Genomic DNA, 24,000 nt, shown 5'->3' with positions numbered 1-24,000 from the left:
GCTTATCAGCCTAGATCTGGTCAAGCCCGTGAACCATTTGGTTTAGAGGCATGAATGTGTACTTATCATCATGGATCATTTACTTACCTGCCTTGAAAGTGTTTTTGGTGTGTCTGGGACAGATTTAAACTGGTTTAAATCCTATTTTACTGACCGTTCCCAGTTTATTTCTATGGGTGGTTACAGGTCTGACTCTAGCTCTATCCTCACTGGTGTTCCTCAGGGTTCAGTTTTAGGCCCTCTACTCTTCAATATTTATCTATCTCCACTTGGGCATCTGCTGCGATCGATCAGCCTCCATTATCACTTTTGTGCTGACGATACCCAAATCTATATTCACTCAAAATATGGTGAAAACCTTGATGTTTGTTTTCTTTCTGAATATATTTCTGAGATAAAAACATGGATGAACAATAATTTTCTGTGCCTGAACAGAATATAAGTTATGCTTATAGGTTCCCATCATCAAACTGTCAAAGCTGGTCCATTTTCTCTGTTTGTTGATGGCTCTGTTCTAGAGACCCAAAGTAAAATGAGGAACCCTGGAGTAATTTTTGATGCCAGCCTCACATTTGATTTTTTTGTACAGAGCACTGTTAAAGCATTCTTTTTTCACCTCAGAAATATAGCCAGACTGCACCCAATGCTAAACTTCTCTGTGGCTGAAAAGCTGATAAACTCATTTGTTGTCACTCAATCGGATTACTGTAACGTCGTTTTAGCCGGAGTTTCTAAATTCACAATCAACAAACTGCAATATGATCAAAACTCTGCTGCCAGGATCCTGATGGGAAACAGGAAATGTGAGCATATTACTCTTGTTTTGGAGTCCTCACACTGGTTCCTGGTCAATTCCGTGTTCATTTTAAGATCATGATGTTGATATACAAGGTCCTACATGGCTTGGCTCCACATTACTTATCTGCTTTATTAATCCCTTACACCCCAAATCTCAGACTGCGCTCCTCACAGTGTAATCTGTTAACTGTTCCACAAACCCGCCTAAAATCTATGGGTGACAGGACTTCTGTCTCTGCTCCTTCACTTTGGAACTCTCTTCCTCCTGAACTCAGGGAAGCTCAGACCTTTGGCATTTTTAAAGCTCTACTCAAGGCACACTTTTTTAAACTTGCATTCGACTGCTGACGTCTTTTTTAATGATTATTATTATTATTATTATTATTATTATTATTATTATTATTATTAACATTGTTGTTGTTCTTATTAACTTTTATATGTTTTATTTTTCTGTGTACTGTTTACTTGGTGTACAGCGCTTTAAGAAGGTGCTTTTAAAGGCGCTTTATAAAATAAAGTTTATTATTATTATTATTATCATGCCACTTGATATCTGGAAACACTCATGATCAGCAAGGCCACATCTCAAAATATCACCCGGTGACAAATTCCTCGGCACATAGATAGTGTTGGCCGTATTGTGCAGGAAAAAGAGGAGGTCTGGCAAATGGAGGAGAGGGCAGCACAATCATGTTATTTCCAGATGGGGATGTTCTGGTCACCTGCAAGTTTCTAGTGATTTGGCAGGGACTCTACGCCATCAAGGGTGTAGACCAGCTTGAGCAAGTCTGTCCTACTCATCTTTTTTAAATAGTGGATTGAGCCCCTACCTGACCTGCCAGTCTAAACTATGTTACAGGAACAACTGACATTCAAGAAATCAATGAATGAAGCCAGGTATTTTAGCTGATGAAGCTTCTGAAGCAAGTCTTGAGCAATCAACCAGACCCTGATTCTGTGCCACTAGTGGTCACCATAGTCTTACTACATAAGGCCATCGGAACCTTCCAGATTTGTAGTGGCTCCTTGAGACTACACAGTCTCTTCAAAATCAACACTGACTGTCAAACCCCAGGGGAGCAGGATCATTAGGCATGTTGAAAGATCACAACATATCTTGTCCCTGAAGCTCACCAAGGGACTTTTTTGTATGGTATGTGGAAGACACCCTTCTCCAGAGAGACGTACATTTATCTCATTTATACAACTGAACAGTTATAGGTTAAGGGCCTTGCTCAAGGGCCCAGAAGTGGCAGCCTGGCAGTGCTGGGATTTGAACTCAGGACCTTCCAATCACTAGTCCAATGACTTAACCACTGAGCTTCCACCTGAACACAGTCTTTAGTACACTATGAGTTCTCATCAGTGCAGTATAAATTAAGACCCCTTTCAAGAGTTAACTGCTAATAATCTGTATGGTTTCTATGTGTATTGGTGTATGTATATGTGAATACTCACAGCTCGGAGGCCTGTGATGTCACACTGCAGTAGGGTTGTGTCCTCAATCACAATCTCACCATGCAGTGGAGAAAAGGAAGGTGAAGAACTCCACACCACTAACACACACACACACACACACACACACACACACACACACAAACACACATACACAAATAAATCACTTCCTTCTTCTATTTCCCATTAAGATATATAAAGTCATGTGTGAGATCGAAGGCCAAATGTCACTGACCTCGGTATTTGGTAATGATAGCAGCATTGAGGCACAGCGGCTCCTGAAAATTAACTTTAAGACTTGAAGAGCTGCTGACGGAGAGACGTACACAGCTGGGTGGGTCGGGGGGGCCTGCACACACACACACACACACACACACACACACACACACACACACACACACAGACAAACGCACATATGTAGTTTATTCCATATTTGTACCTGGTTCTTCTAAACAGGTTCGTGAGCACATATGTTACATATTAGCATGTTTATGTTATGTATGTGTGTGTGTGTGTGTGTGTGTGTGTGTGTGTGTGTGTGTGTGTTACTCACTAGCATGTGTGTATCCTGTCTGCATGCGTTTGTAGAGGCGGAGTCTCCACTCCCATGCCTTCAGCTGCCTCTCTCTATCCGTGTCAGTCCCTTCGTCTGTTGATTCCGCCCCCTTCACCTGGGCAGCCAGTTCAGACACACGTAACTCCGCCTCCTTCACCAAGGCAACCAGATGAACTGCCCTTGCCTCAGGACTCACAACTACAAAAAACACACACCAAACACAGACAGACTTACAGACATTAAAATTGTTTGTTTGTGTGTGTGTGTGTGTGTGTGTGTGTGTGTGTGTGTGTGTGTGTGTGTGTGTGAGTCATTAACAATATGTTCACAATATGGTATGCAGTCACCTCCAAGTCTGTATATTATACTGATTGAAGTGTGTGTGATGTCTTTGATGTGTGCTTTGCTCATATGGAGTGCTTTGATATGACGCCACAGTGGCATTGCAATGAGTGTGTATGTGCGAAGAATTCATGGCCTTGTTTTTGTGTGAATGTGAAACACATGTGCATATGTTGAGGGTTGGTGTGGAAGGTGGATGTGCATGTGTTTGTGTTTGTGTGTGTGTGTGTGTGAGTGTGTGTGTGTTACACTCTCACAATGTGGGCTCTCTTTAGCACCCCTCTTCAGTAAGAGTTTAGCCATGGGGACATTGTTAGTGAGGATGGCGATGTCGAGAGGAAGAAGCCCTTCGCTGTTTGGTGTATTTAGGTCCAGCTCTTCAACACTGAAGTTCTTCAGGAGTGATTCCACTAGATCCAGATCCTGCTGTTCCACTGCCTCAAACAATGCCCTGTTATACTACACACACACACACACACACACACACACACACACACACACACACACAAGGAACATGATCAGAGACTGATTTGAGCTTTAACTGAGCAGAAGTGTACATCAGTGTGTCATTAGAATCTGTTGAAGAAAGCTGTGCACACTTTTACCCCATTATGGTTCTAGAATCATCACTGAAATCCAAGAACCCTCAATGTGATGCTAGAATCATCAGTGTCACTCTGGAATTCTCTGTGTGGCTATAAACACCTCAGTAAGGTTCAAAACACCTCACTGAGGTTTGTATGCCAGAACGGAGGATTCTAGATCTGTACAGACAGTTCTAAGGTTGTCTGAAGATTCTCGCTAAAGTACAAGAACGTTTAGAGAGGATATAGAAATGACTCAGGATCTGCAGTGTGACTTTGATATTCTAGAAAACTGGTTAAGGATTTAGAATCCTCTGTCCAGCTCTAGAATCCATTGGGAGTTATTAGAATCTACATTTAAATTCATCAGTCTAGCTCTAAAGTTCTTTGGGAGGATTTTTTAAATATTATTATTATTATTATTATTATTATTATTATTATAATTTTCATAACCGCTCTAGAACCCTTAAAGCAGAGCTAAAATTCTCAGTGCAGCTCTACAGTCCTTGGGGAGTTGTTAGAATCCTCAGTTCTTCTCTATCTGCTCAGTTCTAGACTTCCCATTATAGCGCTACAATACTTTGGGAGTTGTTAGAATCCTCTGTGCCACTTTGGAAACCTCCATGCAGATCTACAGGGGTCATTATATCATCAGAGGCATTCTAGATTCTTTGAGGAGATATTAGAATCTTGATTGCTGCTCTAGAATCCCTTTAAAGCCCTTAGTGCAACTCCTCTGTGCAGGCAAGAATTCCCAGTGAGATTCTAGACTACTTCATGTAGCCGTGGTCTCTTTAGAGTGGCTCTAGAAACGTCATTGTGGCTCAAAAACCTCAGTGTAGTTCTAAAACACTGTGGTTGTAGACATTTTGGTGGGACTCTAGAAACTGAACCTGACAGTACAGTGTCAGTGTGTGCGTAAGTGAGATTTGAGAAAGGAAGTGTGCAATACACAAACACATTTGAGCTCCATTTGCTTTATGACAGTGTGATCTCCTGATGATGTGTCTTACCTCGTTAGCTTTGCGTAGCTGCTCCTTGCTATCTGACTCATCTGAATTTGCCATGCGAAATTTTCCAGAAAGGTTTCTATAGAGACGGCGTGCAGCATTGGGTGGTGAAGAACAGGAGGAACTTGAATATTTCCGCATTGCTGGTGGGCAATGCTCATGAATGCGCTGAGTCATCTTGGACTCCGCCCTGAAGGAACAGAGAACAAGATACAAGACTGAGGAGGAGGTTCATGTTCTGCTCAGCTTACTATAGCTAACTAACAATATTCAACTTGGAATTAAACCGAGAGATGCATTTCCATCAGGACGTGAATACCCTTTAAGGTTTTCAAAATGAAAATCATGATAAAAAATGTAATACAAATGTAATTAGTCTTTATTCACATTGTCTTTATGGCACTTTCATACACTTTAATGAAGACTGGACGTGCAATATAACACAAGTGCGCTAAAAATCAAGGGGCTAAAATGAAGAACTTTCCATGGGAGAATAAACGTTTGTCGGTACACATTAATCATGTACACACACACACACACACACACACACACACACACACACACACACAAATGCGAATGAGTTGTGATAATGGAGAGTTTATTTTAGAAAAGCAGGTATGTGCCGGTTGGAGATAAAAGCGTGTGTATTTGTGGCCATGCAGATCAGTTTCAAAGACAATGGGATCTACCAGCTTAAACCCTCTTACACACACACACACACACACACACACACACACACACACACACACCCTAAAGAATGACCACTCCACACACGGACACACACATGAGCTAAAGAATGACCAGAGATGAAAGAAAGGGGGATAAACAAGAAAGACAAAAAAGAAACCAGGATAGCACATGCCACTTCATCACCCCATCAAGCAAATGCTCATGGAACACACACACACACACACACACACACACACACACACACACACACACACACACACACACACACACACGACTCTGCTGTGAACCAAAGGTCCCAAATATGCCAGGGGTGTGTGTCTGGCATCATACTGCATCATACCGATCCCACATTAAAAACCAGGACAAAATTTAGCACACACACACACACACACACACACACACACACACACACACATACACACAGTAGAGTTTAACACACATATTTTGAGCACCAAGGTTGAATTTGAACATAGCATGGAAAATATTAAAATATAAATCAGTCTAAGAATAGAGCCCTCCAGCTCCTCCTGTCCACCATGCAAACCCTCCACACACATACACACACAAATACACACACACACACACACACACACACACACACACACACACACACACACACAGGTCATCACCTGAGTGGAATAAGGAATAATGCTTTCATTACACACTGTTCCAGACACATAAACATAAAGCTTTATTGTTATTATTATTATTATTATTATGATGATGATGATGAACAAGCTTGTTTTGAAATATTATACTAATTAAATTAATTAAAATAATGTACCTAATTAAAACCTGAAATCAGTGCATTTACTGGCTATTTTTTTGGGATACAATTAAAATGTCATTAATGTTACGTAAATTGACATTTTTAATTTGCATATGGTCAGTTATATGTGCTGAAATATTTACTTTAAATAACACAAACTCCTGTGCAGTAAAGAACTGTCAGGTTTCTGCCTTCCAACGAGAACAAAATGAGAATTACATTCAGAAAGCAATAAGTTTCACCACACAGAGTTGTTCACAATTATTCAGTACAATATTACAATATTTAAAATGTAAAATATAATTATGGCTCCAACACACAGAATGAGTTGTGACGAGACATCCAGAAATGACTTTATTGTCAAGTGTTCATTCAGTGTTAATGTTGTCACATATGATACTTTACTTTGGCATATTTTAATTATTACAGATTGAGAAAGAAGAGCAGACCATGGAAGAATAAACACTAGAAGAGTGAGACAGGCATAAAGAGTGAGATAGACAGAGAGATTGAGACAGGAGGAGAACAAGACAGATATGGAGAGTGAGACATATAAGTAGAGTTGGACAGAATGTGAGAGTCAGACATATAAGGAGTGTTAGACAAACCATGAGAGTGAAGTGAGACAGTGAGAAAGGGTGAGAGTGAGACAGAAAGTGAGACATATAGGGAGAGTTAAACAGACTGTGAGAGTGAGAGATAGAGTGAAGTGAGACTGTGAGAGTGAGACATATAGAGGGAAGTGAGACAGTGAGAAAGACAGTGAGAGTGAGACATAAAGTGAGAGTGAGACATATAGGGAGAGTTAGACAAACTGTGAGAGTGAGACATATAGAGTAAAGTGAGATTGTGAGAGTGAGACATATAGAATGAACTGAGACAATGAGAAAGACAGTGAGAGTGAGACAGAATGTGAGAGTGAGACATAGAGTGAAGTGAGACAGTGAGAGTGAGACATATAGAGTAAAGTGAGACTTCTCTGTCTCAGTGAGAGTGAGACTTCTCTGGCTTCTGTATGTGTCCTGAAAAAGGAAAGTCTGAAATTTGATTCTTGGCACCAGACAGACTGGAGGCAGGCAGACTGGCCAAATTCAGAGGGGTGTGTGTGAGTGAGGGAGAGAGAGAGGGAGAGAGTGTAAGTGAGTTGGGGTGGTATTAATGGTGTGTGTGTGTGTGTGTGTGTGTGTGTGTGTGTGTGTGTGTGTGTGTGCGCGTGTGTGTGTTACCAGGGTCAACATTAACCCCTCTTATCTACTACTAGGCCAAGTGGAGCCAGTCTAACCCTGGGACCCTCACACACACTCACACACACACAAGCGACGGAATGAGAGCTAATCAGATGGCATGCCCGTTTCAAAGCTACGCTCACGGCTCCGCTTGTCACCACAGAGACCTTCACATAGCAACCACTTTCCACCTGTGTGTGTGTGTGCGTGTGTGTGTGTGTGTGTGAGTACATGTTTGTGTGCATGTATGAGAAATTGTGCGTTTAAGTGTATTCTTAAGTGTGTAGTATGTAAGTGCATGTAATTGTGTGTGTGTGTGTGTGTGTGTGTGTGTGTGTGTGTGTGTGTGTGTGTGTGTGTGTGTGTGAAGATCCCATTTGTAAAGTGTGTATGGCTGATTATTGTGTGGTATGTGTAGATGTAATAGGGTGTGTGGTGTTATATTAGTGTGTAGATGTCAGTATTTATGAGAGAAAAGTTCTGAATACTTACAGCAGGCACTTAACACAGACTTCCTGAGATTCATTACTAAAATTACTAACATTGTTAAAATATTATTAAAATGATTAAAATGCTTCTATTGTACATTGTGGCTTAATGGCACACATACATCCAGGTATACAAAGTTTATGAGAACACACTTTTTTTTATCATCCTACCAATACACTACACACGAAATAACTCTCTCTGCATTTCTACACACACACACACACACACACACACACACACACACACACACACACATGACGTACACGTGAAATATCTGATTCGTGTGTGTGTGTGTGTGTGTGTGTGTGTGTGTGTATGTGTGTGTGTGTGTGTGTGTGTGTGTTGGGGTCATTGGGCACTATTTCCCCCCATGATGGAGCCACCATGGCTGGGGTTACACACACACACACAAACACACACACACACACACACACACACATGGCGACACTCTTCTGTCTCTGTTCATCATAATTAGAGAGATTTTACTTCCAGTGTGTGTGTGTGTATGTATGTGTGTTTGGAGGAGGGCGGGGCGGGAAGGGGGGGGGTACAAGGGGGGGGGGGACAGGTGGCAGGCAGCAACTCAGTAATGCTATTACTACTGTAAACACACACATACAGTTCATTAATGAGAGCAATAAGAGTTACATTCAATAAGATGTACACTTTTTACAGGAGGAAAATGTCACACACACCCACCCATCCACCCACCCACACACACTACTCTTATATAACGCTATATATATCTGTATATATATATATATATATATATATATATATATATACCCTAATCAGACATAAGATTAAAACCACTGACAGGTGAAGTGAATAACGTTGATTATCTCGTTACCGTGGCACCTGTCGAGGGGTGGGATATATTTATTAGTCAGCAAGTGAACAGTCAGTTCTCGAAGTTGACGTGTTAGAAGCAGGAAAAAATGGGCAAGAGTAAGGATCTGAGCGACTATAACAAGGGCCAAATTGTAATGTCTAGATGAATGGGTCAGAGCATCTCCAAACCAGAAGGTCTTGTGGGGTGTTCCTGGTGTGCAGTGGTTAGTACCTACCAAAAGTGCTCCAAGGAAGGAGAACCAGTGAACTGGCACATGAAATGTGTCAATCAGGGTCATGGGCTCCCAAAACTCAATGATGCGTGTGAGGAGAGAAGGCTAGCCCGTCTTCCTACAGAAGAGTTACTGCAGCACAAATTGCTGAAAAAGTGTATGCTGGCTCTGATAGAAAGGAGTCAGAGCACACAGAGCATCACAGCTTGCTGCGTATGGAGCTGTGTAGCTGCAGAGCGGTCAGAGTGCCCGTACTGACCCCCTGTACACCTACAACACCTACAATGGGCATGCGATCATCAGAATGGACCATGGAGCAATGGAAGAAGGTGGCCTGGTCTGATGAATCATGTTTTCTTTTACATCATGTGGAGGCCGGGCGCTTATGCATCGCATACCTGGGAAAGAGATGGCACCAGGATGCACTATGGGAAGAATGTTCTATGGGGGCAATGTTCTGCTGGGAAACCTTGACTCCTGGCATTCATGTGGATGTTACTTTGACACGTACCACCTACCTAAATACTGCTGCAGACCGAGTACACCCCTTCATGGTATCGGTGTTCCCTAATGTCAGTGGCCTCTTTCAGCAGGATAATGCTCCCTGAAACAGTGCAAACATTGCTCAGGAATGGTTTGAGGAACATGACAAAGAGTTCAAGATGTTGATTCGGCCTCCAAATTCCCCAGATCTCAATCCGATAGAGCGTCAGTGGGACGTTCTGGACAAACAAGTCTGATCCATGGAGGCCCCACCTCACATCTTACAGGACTTCAAGGATCTGCTGCTAACATCTTGGTGCCAGATACCACAACACACCTTCAGAGGTCTTGTGCAGTCCATGCCTGGCTATAATGTGGAATTTGCCCGCTGTGCTTAATTACTAAATTTAAGTATTATTTTAGGAGCTTGTACATTACCACAGTGTATTTGGCAATGTCCTAATCATTACATTCAGTTAAAATTAGTTACTCTTCTTTATTTTACTAAAGTATGCATATTTAATTATGAACAGTTTTTATTTTTCAGCCCAGTATATTGTTGTTGAACTTTTGCCACTTCAATAGATTAGAATTTTGACAGAGAAACAAATTAATAGATAGAGAGACAGAGAGACACAGACAGGGAGTCAGAGAGAGAGAGAGAGAGAGAGAGAGAGAGAGAGAGAGAGATGGAAAGAATGTGTGAGAATCATAACTGGAGTCCCAGAGTCTGAAGAGCTGAAAAACCCTCATCTGATCTGGAACTGAACAAGCCAACATATAACACACACACACACACAAACACACACAGACACAAAAATACACACTATGTGTACTCCAGAAATACTGGCAAAAGGTTCAGAACATCAATCAGGCATTCTGTAATAATTACCAGCGATGTTTTTCTGGCAGAACACACACACACACACAGGCAATGCTCTGCCTTTACCACATTCAATAATAATAATAATCATAATAAATGTTATTGGTGTACTGAAAAATGGCCTGATTCTCTTTGAAAAACAGAGAACTCTGTGTGTGTGTGTGTGTGTGTGTGTGTGTGTGTGTGTGTGTGTGTGTGTGTGTGTGTGTGTGTGTGTGTGTGTTACCAATCAACACTGAGAGAGCGCCTCCTGTAGAAACTCTTCTCCTGCTTCTTGTCTTTTATAGAGAGACGCTGAGTCAAACGCAGAATACCAGAGTCCACCCTGTCACACACACACACACACACACACACACACACACACACACACAATATTATTATAGACAATAATATCTTCTGTGTGAGGTGGGGGGAGTAGTGGGGAAGTAGTGGAGGGATAATAGAAAGGAATAGGGGTAGTGAAGGGCAAATAGAAAGGGATGGGGTAGTGGAGCTATAACAGAAAGGAATAGGGGTAGTGAAGGGCAAATAGGAGAGAATAATAGTAGTGGAGGGGTAATAGAAAGGAATAGTGGTAGTGAAGGGCAAATAGGAGAGAATAATAGTAGTGGAGGGGTAATAGAAAGGAATAGTGGTAGTGAACAGCAAATAGACAGGGTTAGGGGTAGTGGAGGGGTAATAGAAAGGAATGGGGCAGTGAAGGGCAAATAGAAGGGACTGTGGGAGTGGAGGGGTAATAGAAAGGAATAGGGGCAGTGAAGGGCAAATAGAAGGGACTGTGGGAGTGGAGGGGTATTAGAAATGAATAGGGGCAGTGAACGGCAAATAAATGTGGATATTGTAGTGAAGAGATAATAGAAAGGAATGGGGTAGTCAAGGGCAAATAGAAGGGGATATGGGTAGTGGTGGAGTAATAGAAAGGAATATGGGTAGTGAAGGGCAAATAGACAGGGATAGAGCTATTGAGGGGGTAATAGAAGGGTATATGGGTAATAAAGGGCCAATTGAAGCAGATGGGGTAGTGGCAAGGTGATAGAAAGTGATGGACTAGTGGAGGGTTAATAGAAGTGGATGGGGTTTAGGAGGATCAATAGAAGGGGATAGTGGTAGTGAAGGGCCAACAAAAAGCAATAGGCATACTGGAAGGCTAATAGAAGGGGATAGGGGTAGTGGAGGGCCAATAGAATGGAATAGAGTAGTGGAGGGGTAACAGAAAGGAATCGGAGTAGTGAAAAGTTGATACAAGAGAATATTGGTAATGAAGGGCCAAGAGAAGAGAATGTGATAGTGGAGGGACAATAAAATAGAATAGGGGTAATGTAGGGCAAATCGTAAGAGATTGGGGTAATAGAGGGGCAAAAGAGAAGAATAGTGGTAGTGGAAGGCCAATAAAAGGGGTTATGAGTGGTGAAGAGGCAATAGAAGGGAACAGGTGTAGTGGAGGGCTACAGGGATATGGGGTAGTGGAGGGGCAATAGAAGGGGATAGTGGTAATGAAATGGCAATAGAAGGGGATAGGGGTAGTGACGGGGCAATAGAAGGGGATAAACAGGGTAACACAGTTGCAGTGTGAGAACTCAGTCTATCTGATTCCACCTGCAGCTGTTAATGACATCATCCTGCTCCACACTAGCTGATGATGCAATATCATTATAAAAGTCCATACAGGGGGAAATACCAAGTGGTGACATCACCATAGGGATTTCCTCCCAAACACACACACACATACACACACACACACACACACACACATACACACACATACACACACACACTGAATACTTTGTTCTGAAAGTGAAGGAATTCCAGAATGAGATGACTGATATAACACAGCAAAGTGTAACTCTACACACACACACACACACACACACACACACACAGTGAGAAGCGCACTATGGGAAGCCATTTGTCAGACTGGAATCTTGTGTTTTGAGAAAGGGAATGTGTGTGTGTGTCTGTGTGTATGTGTGTGTGTGTGTGTGCATATGTGTGGTGTGAATAATGGAATACTGGAAGGTGGTTTGTTTACCGCAACTTAATGTGGCGTCAAGATACAGAACAGAGCACACAGTACCATCAAATTTATACCACTGTGTGTGTGTGTGTGTGTGTGTGTGTGTGTGTGTGTGTGTGTGTGTGTGTGTGTGTGGCTTGTTAACAGTACTCTCACTGTAGCCAAACCACATCAAAGACACACCACAGAGGACACACACACACACCACTGAGTCAGGCAGACACACATCTTTGCATACTTGCCATCAAGGCATCCCCTACACACACACGCATACACACACACACACACACACACAGTATACAACCAGTGAACACATACACACGTTGACCACAAAACCACAGTGAAACCAACATGCTTGTTAGAGCCATTACAATGTCTGTGAGAGTGTGGGAATGAGAGAGAGAGAGAGAGAGAGAGAGAGAGAGAGTGAATGAGCAATAGATGAACAATATAATTAAATGTATGATTAAATATCAGGTTGACTCCTCCCAGTATTGCCATCTTTAGTGAACAGATCCTAGTAACCCCTATGAAAAATACAAACAAAAGCTATGTGCCCGGACTGACCACTGGAGCCATTGCTGGGGGTGGTGTCGACAAGCAAGCATCTGGTGACCAGGTCACCTACTTAATACGGTCAGACTCAGCCCATCTTGTGGACTCACCACCAGCAAGATCAAGCGTGGGAGTCAGGTGCAATGCTAGTCATGCAGCAGGCATGAGAGGGACAGTCTCAGATGGACTAGACCCATGAAAAGAAAACTGGCTTTGGGAATGTGTAATGTTACTGGCAGGAAAAGAACCTGAGTGTGTGAGATGAAGCCTGGCTCCATCGTTGGCCTTGCCACCAGGAATTTCTCTAACCAGCAGAGTAACCTCAGCTACAGAGAAAAACCCCAAAACACCAGAGATTTCTGGTACTCCCTCTTGAAGGGAGGGCATGTCCACTAAGGTGTCCCTCAAATGTATCTCTCTATTACTGAACAATATCCCCAGTTGGTCTTGTCTCCACCTCTTGAGGTGGCAGAATGTTCGTCAGAACATTCTTGGGGATGTCCAAAAGATTTTTCCATGGCTACTCTAAAGTCCTCACATGCTCAAGTTTTTACTTCTGGAATTGCTTTTGCTGTAGCCCTTCTGGCTCTCCTATATGCATCAAATGAATCAGAAGAGCACTCCATGAGCATTACTCAGAAGGACTACTTCTTCAAAATAATGGCTTCACCACTTCCCTCAACACTGATGTCTACCAGCATGTCCTCGGGTTACCACCATGACCGGCCCCAACAGCCTTCTGACCACAGCTTCATGCAGATGCCTCTATGATTGAGGACATGATTATGGTCTATTCAGACTCAATGTCCCCGACCTTACACTGTACACAAGAGAATTCCTTTCAGAGGTGGGAGCTATATTTGTCTCTCACTGAAGCATCTTCCTTGTGTTTTTGAGTAACCTGGTTCTCCTGGCTTTACCAGGTAAATCTGGTCATTTTCATGAAGCAGGATAAAGCTGGGATGAAAGTCTGAGGCCATAGTTCTCTCCCAGTAAAGACTGGGATGCTCCCTTCAAGTAATGGGAGAAACCTTGCCCTTATTGTCAAATGATGGAAAAAGAAAGCGTGAGATTGACAAACAGATCAGGGTCAGTGGCAGCAGTGTTACAGTCACTGTAGTTTTATGTGGTGGTGAAGCAGGAGCTCAGTGTTTTTCAGTCAATATACAGTATATATCCAAATTGAGAGGAGCCAGCTAAGGTGATTTGAGCATCTTACAGTGATGTCCCTTGGTTGACTCCAGGTACAGCAGTATCAGACATGTCCCACTGGATGGAGACCCAGGACCCACTGGAGAGATAATATCTAACAGTTGGTCTGGGAACATCTGGGGATTCCCCAGGAGAAGTAATCTGTTGCTGGAAATGAAAACGTCTGAACTGACCTTTTCATCCTGGTGCCATGATGATACACACCAGAAAAACCAGAAGAAAAGTGAATGAATTAATTAAGTAATATCAGCTATATATAACTCCTAGATTTTAACCTCAATGAGTTATGAGTAATAAACACTGGAACCTGAATTATTGAGTTAATTACACACTCGTCCTACCTTATTATAATTTTAATGTTGTCACACACACAGCACATATGTTTAATCCATGCTTGTCTCTTGAGTTTGTACTTTTTAGATCATGGCCAATACTGTACAGATCCTTCTGTAAGATAGTTACTAAACATGGTCATTAGAATAATAATAAAAAAAAAAACAAAGAAAAAGAAGAAGAATTGAGACATAAATAAATGACAGTATCGAGAAAGAAACACAGAGAACTCACCTTCTTTGTCTCGCCTCCTTTCTGTCGGCAGAACCAAGACTCTGTAAAATAAAAAGCATATTTTGCTTTAACAAATCAGAATCTCGTTGATGAAAACAGAACGTTTTTGACCATCGACAGGTTTTTCAATTGCACCCTTAACAAATCTAGTTAACTAATGTTAGCTATATAAACTCAGCAAAAAAAGAAATGATCCTTTTTCAGAAGAGTGTATTTTAAAGATAATTTTGTAAAATATGAATAATCTTTTCAGATCTTTATTGGAAAGGGTTTAAAAGAAGGGTTCCGCAGCTGTGGAACAGTCGTTAAGACACGAACAGTTTACAGGTGGAAGGTGATTAAGGTCACAGGTACAATAAGTTAGGACACTAAAGAGACCTTTTTACTGACTGAAAAACACCAGAAGAAAGATGTCTAGGGTTCCTGCTCACCTGCATGAACACGCCGTAGCCCTGCTGCAGGGAGGCATGAGGACTGCAGATGTGTTCAGAGCAATATGTAACTGTACAGACATTACAAACTGTAATGTCTGTAATGTAAGACGCCTGAGACGTGCTACAGGGAGACAGGAAGGACAGATGATCGTCCTCGCAGTGGAAAATTACATGTAAGCATGTGTCCTCCAGACGTGATGGAGAACTTGCAGATGCCTTGGTGGAAGAGTGGAGGAACATCTCACAGCAAGAACTGACCAATCTGGTGCAGTCCATGAGGATGAGATGCACTATAGTACTTAAAGCAGCTGGAGAACATCAGATACTGACTGTTCCTTCTGATATCGACCTCCACTTTATTCAGGGACTCATTCTTCCATTTCTGTTCCTCAAACATCTGTGAAACTTCTTACATTTACATTACATTTACATTTATTCACTTAGCAGACGCTTTTATCCAAAGCGACTTACAAATGAGAAAGATATAAGCAAAGTTTCTTCAGTTTATCTCTCAGTTGTTGAATGTTTTTATGTTGATACAAATATTTACACTTTAATAAATTTGCTTTAAATAAAAGCAGTTGAATGTGAGAGGACCTTTCTTTTTTTACTGAGTTTATGCGTCTGATCTTCATGTAAGTCAAACATATACATTATAGGTCTTATTTCACATTAATGAACTTAGCATGTTGAGTCAAGTCGATGCAAGAACCCCAGCCAAAACTAATGTGACATGGGGGGAAGAGGTTTATACCTGCTCTCAGGTATAAACATAAAATGTGTCCTGATTCTTAAAATTAAAGTATTTACAATTACTGTACATCAGAATGTTTCAAATGCTGCAAAATTTCATTTGTGTTAATGTCAAGGACTATCAGTTACTGTGGTGAGTAAAACATCCATCCATCCTGCTATCCATTCATTTGAGAGAGAGGTTTAAAGGGTGTGTGTGTGTGTGTGACATTTAGAGCAGTGTAGGAGGTTTTAAAGGGTTTTTAAGTGCAGTGTTTCATCAGGTAACTCAACAGCGGGAGATAAGAACATTCCTGCAGATTCTCTGACCTTTACCTCTGTGTGTGTGTGTGTGTGTGTGTGTGTGTGTGTGTGTGTGTGTGTGTGTGTGTGTGTGTGTGTGTTGAATAATAATAATGAATAGTAATAATGACCACATTAAGGCACCTTAACCTGTTAAATTTGATACATCTATACAGTTTATCCACAAAACAGTTTAGATGAATAATACATTACGCATTAGATAAATTGCAGCATCACAATAATGTTCACTGCATGAATCATTACATCCAGCTCATGATCTCAGATCTTTATTATCTCACCTACACTTTTATGGAGTAAACATGTAAAAGTGTAATGAACAGCCTACAGCCTCAATCACCATCCTTCAGCCGAGCACTAACACGCAGCAGAAGCAGGAAACTTAACACAGCTTACACTCCTTAGCATCACTAATCACTTGTGTTATTTAAAATTAATATTAATATATTTAAATTAATAGCTTTCACACCTGCACACATCTGTGAGACACTTTACTCTACACTACACGATCTCCCTGTCTGTACATGTTTTTAAACATTTCAAACGTTGTATGTACGTATAAATCTCTACAATATACAGTTAATTTTTTTATATTTTAAACACATTTTATTTAAAGTAAATATGTTAATTTTGTATAAAATCGAAATATATTTGCAGTATGTTAAATAAAAAAATGTAGTACTAACACACACACTCACACACACACACAATTAGAACATACCAGTACAGTTGAGCTCCTCTGTCATTTCTCCACTCCTTCTCCCTCATTCTACCTGCTCTGCTCCTTAATACACCTGTTCATACCTCCATCTATCCCTGATTCTCTCTCTCTCTCTCTCTCTCTCTCTCTCTCTCTCTCTCACTGTTAGTGACTGTGCATGTGTGTGTGTTGCACTTTAATTGCGGTTGCTATGGCGATAAGCTTCTCTATCCATGCTGTGTATCCAATGGGGGAAGAAAAGAGCAATACAGAGACAGAGAAATGAATATAATAGAACAGAAAATATTAGAATAGAATAGAGTGATACAATGTGTGTATGTATGTATGTGTGTATATTTACATAACTCTGTGTGTGTGTGTGTGTGTGTGTGTTGCTGCAGTTTTCTGGAGAGAGCGACCAAAATATTACCCATAAATCCAAGCAATGGAGCCACATCCAATCAGCTTAATGGGGCTGGAAGACATTCTGTCATCGAAACTGTGATGTCATCGCACGTGTGTGTGTGTGTGTGTGTGTGTGTGTGTGTGTGTGTGATTCTTTGTGGTGTATGTACATATATACAATTCACTGTGTAATGTCAAATATTCATTGCATGTGGTAGAACAGTCTCTGTGTGTTGGTGTCTGTTTCGGAGTTTGTGTTTTATAGGCTCTGTGTGTGTGTGTGTGTGTGTGTGTGTGTGTGTGTGTGTGTGTGTGTGTGTGTGTGTGTGTGTGTGTGTGTGTGTGTGTGTGTGGTTTGTGTTGGCATGGTGATAGCATGAGATTCCATACTGAGGTTTTTTTGGTTATTATTAAACCCTGCCACGAGTCAGTGTGGGCTGATCAGCAAAACACACACACACACACACACACACACACACACACACACACTCACAGAAATTACATTCAGGTTCCCTATAAAGCGTTACACTGAGTTTACCTATAACGGTTTATACTGAGGTTCCTATAACGCTTTACACTGAGGTTCCCTATAATGCTTTACATTCAGGATCCCTATAACGCTTTACACTGAGGGTCCCTATAACGCTTTACATTCAGGATCCCTATAACGCTTTACACTGAGGGTCCCTATAACGCTTTACATTGACGTTCCCTATAATGCTTTACACTGAGGTTCCCTATAACGCTTTACATTCAGGATCCCTATAACGCTTTACACTGAGGGTCCCTATAACGCTTTACATTGACGTTCCCTATATCGCTTTACATTGAGGTTCCCTATAACACTTTATTTAGAGGTTCCCTATAAAGCTTTACACTGAGGGTCCCTATAATGCTTTACATTGAGGGTCCCTATAATGCTTTACATTGAGGTTCCCTATAACGCTTTACACTGAGGGTCCCTATAATGCTTTACGCTGAGGTTCCCTATAACACTTTATACTGAGGGTCCCTATAATGCTTTACATTCAGGCTCCCTATAATGCTTTACATTGAAGTTCTCTATAACGCTTTACATTCAGGTTCCCTATAACGCTTTACACTGAGGTTCCCTATAATGCTTTACATTGAAGTTCTCTATAAAGCTTTACATTCAGGTTCCCTATAATGCTTTACACTGAGGGTCCCTATAATGCTTTACATTGAGGTTCCCTATAACGCTTTACATTCAGGTTCCCTATAATGCTTTACATTCAGGTTCCCTATAACGCTTTACACTGAGGGTCCCTATAACGCTTTACACTGAGGTTCCCTATAACGCTTTACATTCAGGATCCCTATAACACTTTACACTGAGGTTCCTATAATGCTTTACACTGAGGTTCCATATAAACCTTCACATTCAGGTTCCCTATAACGCTTTACACTGAGGTTCCCTATAATGCTTTACACTGAGGTTCCCTATAAACCTTCACATTCAGGTTCCCTATAACGCTTTACACTGAGGTTCCCTATAACGCTTTACACTGAGGTTCCCTATAACGCTTTACATTCACGATCCCTATAACACTTTACATTGAGGTTCCCTATAATGCTTTACATTCAGGTGCCCTGTAAGGCTTTACATTCAGGTTCCCACTAATGCTTTGCTTTCAGGTTCCCTATAACACTTTACATTCAGGTTCCCTATAGCTCTTTACATTGAGGGTTCTTATAATGCTTTACACTGAGGGTCCCTATAATGCTTTACACTGAGGGTCCCTATAACGCTTTACATTCAGGTTCCCTATAATGCTTTACATTCAGGTTCCCTATAACGCTTTACACTGAGGGTCCCTATAACGCTTTACATTGAGGTTCCCTATAACGCTTTACACTGAGGTTCCCTATAACGCTTTACACTGAGGTTCCCTATAACGCTTTACATTCAGGATCCCTATAACACTTTACACTGAGGTTCCTATAATGCTTTACACTGAGGTTCCCTATAAACCTTCACATTCAGGTTCCCTATAACGCTTTACACTGAGGTTCCCTATAACGCTTTACACTGAGGTTCCCTATAACGCTTTACATTCAGGATCCCTATAACACTTTACATTGAGGTTCCCTATAATGCTTTACATTCAGGTGCCCTGTAAGGCTTTACATTCAGGTTCCCAATAATGCTTTGCTTTCAGGTTCCCTATAACACTTTACATTCAGGTTCCCTATAGCTCTTTACATTGAGGGTTCTTATAATGCTTTACACTGAGGGTCCCTATAACGCTTTACACTGAGGGTCTCTATAATGCTTTACACTGAGGGTCCCTATAACGCTTTACATTGAGGTTCCCTATAACGCTTTACATTGAGGTTCCCTATAACACTTTATGTAGAGGTTCCCTATAAAGCTTTACACTGAGGGTCCCTATAATGCTTTACTCTGAGGTTCCCTATAACTTTTTATACTGAGGGTCCCTATAACGCTTAACATTAAAGTTCCTTATAACACTTTACACTGAGGTTCCCTATAACGCTTTACACTGAGGTTCCCTATAACACTTTACACTGAGGGTCCCTATAACGCTTTACATTGAAGTTCCCTATAATGCTTTACATTCAGGTTTCCCTATAACACTTTGCATTCAGGTTCCCTATAGCACTTTACATTCAGGGTCCTTATAACTTTTTACATTGAGGTTCCCTATAATGCTTTACATTGAGGTTCCCTATAACACTTTATGTAGAGGTTCCCTATAATGCTTTACACTGAGGGTCCCTATAATGCTTTACATTGATGTCCCCAGGAATGCTTTACAGTGAGGTTCTCACAGCGCTTTACGTCATGGTTCCGTGTAACTACATTGAGGTAATTTGTTAAAACTCCTTTTGCTTTTAATTCGGCACTATTTTTTATCTTTTTGTGTCTTTTTGAGTAAGAGTTTATGTTGATTTTTCACTTTTATTCCACTCTTCTTTGCAAAAATGCCCCATAGCTATGAGATTGTGAGGAGATCACCTGTACACAGCCCTCTTCAATCATTCCACAGGTTTTTAATAGAATCTAGATCTGGGCTCTGACTCTGCCATTCCAAAATGTTGATATTTTTCTTGGATTTGACTTTGATTTCTGCCTTGGGTCGTTATCACCTTGAAATGTGAAATTATTCTTCACTTCAGCTGTCTATCAGACGCCTGCAGAGACTGTGCTAAAATATATTGGAATTCGGCACTAACCACGATTTCCCTCTATCTTCACCAGAGCCCCAGTCCCTGCTGAAGAGAAGCAGCTCCACAGCATGGTGCTGCCACCACTATGCTTCACCTTTGGTATGGTGTTCTTGGTGTTATAAGCTGTCTTATTTTGTACCAAACATATCTTTTAGAATTATGCCCAAGAAGTTCTACCTTGGTCTCATCCGACCATAACACATTTTGCCACATGTATTGAGGTGATTTAGGTGGGTTTGGATGGGGGCGGGGGGGGGGGGGGGGGGGGGGGGTTGTGAGAAAGGGCTTCCATCTAGCCGCCCTACCCCAAATCCCAGACATGTGAAGAATATGAGAGATTGTTGTCACATGCAGGGAGTGACCAGCACATGCCAGATGTTCTTCAGCTGCATTAATGCTGCTGGAGGTCTCTTGGCAGCCTCCCTGGTAAGTGTTCTTCTTGGTAGCATGACTGTGGTGCCCCTTTTTCTCCACTTGTTGATGATGATGATGTTCCATGGTACATCTAATGTTTTGGTGAAAACATTGTACCCCTCTCCTGATTGATACCTTACGACATAGAGATCCCGAACATGTTTTGTAAGCTCTTTGAGGACCATGGCGTCAGCAGTCAGATATTTTGCTCAAATGTTTTATACATCTCTCTCTCTCTCTCTCTCTGTCTCTTTCCTCCCTGTCCCTCTTTCTCTGGCGCCATTGTGTGTTTTCTGGCTGTTTCTGATCATTGAGGTTTGGCTTCATCACATACAGACAAAACTATGAATGAGTGTTTGCCCCTCTCTCTCTCTCTCTCTCTCTCTCTCTCTCTCTCTCTCTTAGAGTGTGTGTTTGGTGGTGGGGAGGGGGGGTTCTGAGTTATGCATTTTGTAAAATTAAAGTGACTCCACACTAAATGTAAAAAAGACTGCAGACTGTGACTCAAAACCACAAAAATGTGTTTAACGGTACAAAACAATTTCTATCAGCATGCTTCTGCACTCAGAGCAAGCTTTAATCACACTAACATAAAAAAGATGTCCAGAGCAAACATAAAATATACCCTTTTTCTGTTCTTTAAATTGAAAATTCAATAATTTAGATATTTAAGATTAAGATGGTTACAGGGTTACAGATATTGATATTATATATATTATACCACAGAAAGTGTTGATTATTTTTTGTAGCAGCAGCACAGCTGCAAATCTCAGGTTTATATTAATGCTTTTGTTTACATTTATATTTATGGGATTTGTCAGATGACCTTATCCAGAGCGACTTACATTCATCTCATTTACGCATTTGAGCAGTTGGGGGTGAAGGGCCTTGCTGAGTGCAGGGATCTGAACTCACATAGCATAATATTAGAAGTCGAGCGATAGTGGATGTTACCGACACCGATAACCAAGTCAGGTGGTACCTACCTGCCGAAAACTGATTAATCAACCTGGAGTTTTTAAAATTGATACCAAATGAAAACATAAAACTCAAAGTAAAATAATGCTGCACTTTTTTTTTTACAAATATAAACAGTACTGACTATACCATGAAAATGTCTTTTACTTCTAAAAATGAAATAAATATTAATCTATTAACTATTAATAAATATTAAAGTAAATAAAATATATACAGCAAAACCAAACCAAATAGTAATATTTGGTCCTAATAGATCCTTTTCATTGTCACTGTTTTAAATCCACATATGAAGTATCCCGCTCCGCAGTGTAGTTTCACGTGTCGAAACAAACACCAGGAGGCGTCAGTGCTATTTTTTAATTTTGCCTCTAGAGGCCGTTCTCGTACTGTATAATGACAGCAGACCCTCCAGCCACTCCTGCGAACGACGCAACCAGGAAAACCTATCGGTGTGGATTTTTGCCGATAACCAATAGTACCAGCAATCCGTTATCGGTGCCGATTAATTGTCAAAAACCATCAATCAGTTGCCCGCTAGTAAATATTAGCTATGACTTTTATCTGAGAGTCAGTCGTCGGGACAGTTTTGTCCTCCATGTTTTTAACACTTATCATTTTAATTTTCAAGATTGTATTGTTCACATCAAGCAAGCTAACATTCTAAGGAACCTACCAATACAGCTGACTATTTAAAGTAGTGGTAATATTTTAAAGTATTCGTGATAACCATGATAAGAATATTATGCTGATTAATTGTATTGCTGATTATCTGCACATGCCTAGTGAAGAATGACAGAATTTTCTTGGAAGAAATATGTTGGTATTTGATTCAAATTTTTGCATTGAAGTGTGTGTGTGTGTGTGTGTGTGTGTGTGTGTGTGTGTGTGTGTGTGTGTGTGTGAGAGGAGCTCTATCTTTTTGTTCATGTTGGAAGGTTTAGCCATTATATTTGATTTCTTGCTGACACAAGAGGAAAACTGGAACTCATTTTGGTCTCGAGCTGGAGCCAGACAGAGAGAAAAATAAAACTTAAATAACTTAAACTTTAAAAAAAAAAATACTCAAGGGACTTCAATATCCCTTTTTTAAGTAATATATCTATAACAAGGATAAAAAAGAAAGAAAGAACAACGCCTGACATACAAACAAAGAAAAGTTAACAGCTCCACACAAATCATCAGGATCATCGCTGGACACAAAATATATTTGATAGAAAAACAATCATAGTAGCTTTATACAAAGTAAATCCACCTGTAAAACGGGATTACACCTCACGCTCCTCCCCCTCACGCTCGTTCCCCTCACGCTCGTCCACCTCACGCTCGTCCACCTCACGCTCTTCCCCCTCACGCTCTTCCACCTCACACTCGTCCCCCTCACGCTCGTTCCCCTCACGCTCGTCCACCTCACGCTCGTCCACCTCACGCTCTTCCCCCTCACGCTCTTCCCCCTCACGCTCTTCCCCCTCACGCTCGTCCACCTCACGCTCGTCCCCCTCATGCTCCTCCCCCTCACGCTCGTCCCCCTCACGCTCGTCCACCTCACGCTCTTCCCCCTCACGCTCTTCCCCCTCACGCTCTTCCACCTCACACTCGTCCCCCTCACGCTCTTCCCCCTCACGCTCTTCCACCTCACGCTCGTCCCCCTCACGCTCTTCCCCCTCACGCTCTTCCCCCTCACGCTCGTCCACCTCACACTCGTCCCCCTCACGCTCTTCCCCCTCACGCTCTTCCACCTCACGCTCGTCCCCCTCACGCTCGTCCCCCTCACGCTCGTCCCCCTCACGCTCTTCCCCCTCACGCTCTTCCACCTCACACTCGTCCCCCTCGGCTCCTCCCCCTCACGCTCTTCCACCTCACACTCGTCCCCCTCGGCTCCTCCCCCTCACGCTCTTCCACCTCACGCTCTTCCACCTCACGGTCGTCCCCCTCACGCTCTTCCCCCTCACGCTCGTCCACCTCACGCTCGTCCCCCTCACGCTCCTCCCCCTCACGCTCTTCCCCCTCACGCTCGTCCACCTCACGCTCGTCCACCTCACGCTCGTCCCCCTCACGCTCGTCCACCTCACGCTCGTCCCCCTCACGCTCCTCCCCCTCACGCTCTTC

At 41.9% G+C, this 24,000-nt stretch overlaps 1 protein-coding gene across 3 annotated transcripts in view; it reads right to left on the bottom strand.

Moving 5' to 3' along the window:
* The window catches only part of LOC108272270 (ankyrin repeat and fibronectin type-III domain-containing protein 1), a 75,280-nt gene that overhangs the window by 19,038 nt on the left and 32,242 nt on the right, over positions 1 to 24,000 (bottom strand). For all 3 annotated transcript variants that reach the window (XM_017480620.3, XM_017480715.3, XM_053684857.1), the window contains 7 exons: positions 14,698 to 14,738; positions 10,576 to 10,674; positions 4,749 to 4,935; positions 3,409 to 3,610; positions 2,807 to 3,007; positions 2,489 to 2,602; positions 2,257 to 2,354 (listed from right to left, as the gene is read on the bottom strand). In XM_017480620.3, the coding sequence (XP_017336109.1) occupies positions 2,257 to 2,354; positions 2,489 to 2,602; positions 2,807 to 3,007; positions 3,409 to 3,610; positions 4,749 to 4,935; positions 10,576 to 10,674; positions 14,698 to 14,738 (942 nt within the window). The remainder of the gene's footprint in view (positions 1 to 2,256; positions 2,355 to 2,488; positions 2,603 to 2,806; positions 3,008 to 3,408; positions 3,611 to 4,748; positions 4,936 to 10,575; positions 10,675 to 14,697; positions 14,739 to 24,000) is intronic.

This window comes from Ictalurus punctatus, chromosome 1, assembly GCF_001660625.3.
Source record: "Ictalurus punctatus breed USDA103 chromosome 1, Coco_2.0, whole genome shotgun sequence".
NCBI lineage: Eukaryota > Metazoa > Chordata > Actinopteri > Siluriformes > Ictaluridae > Ictalurus > Ictalurus punctatus.
Note: the sequence above shows the minus strand (reverse complement) of the source record. Positions and strands in the feature narration are given on the sequence as shown.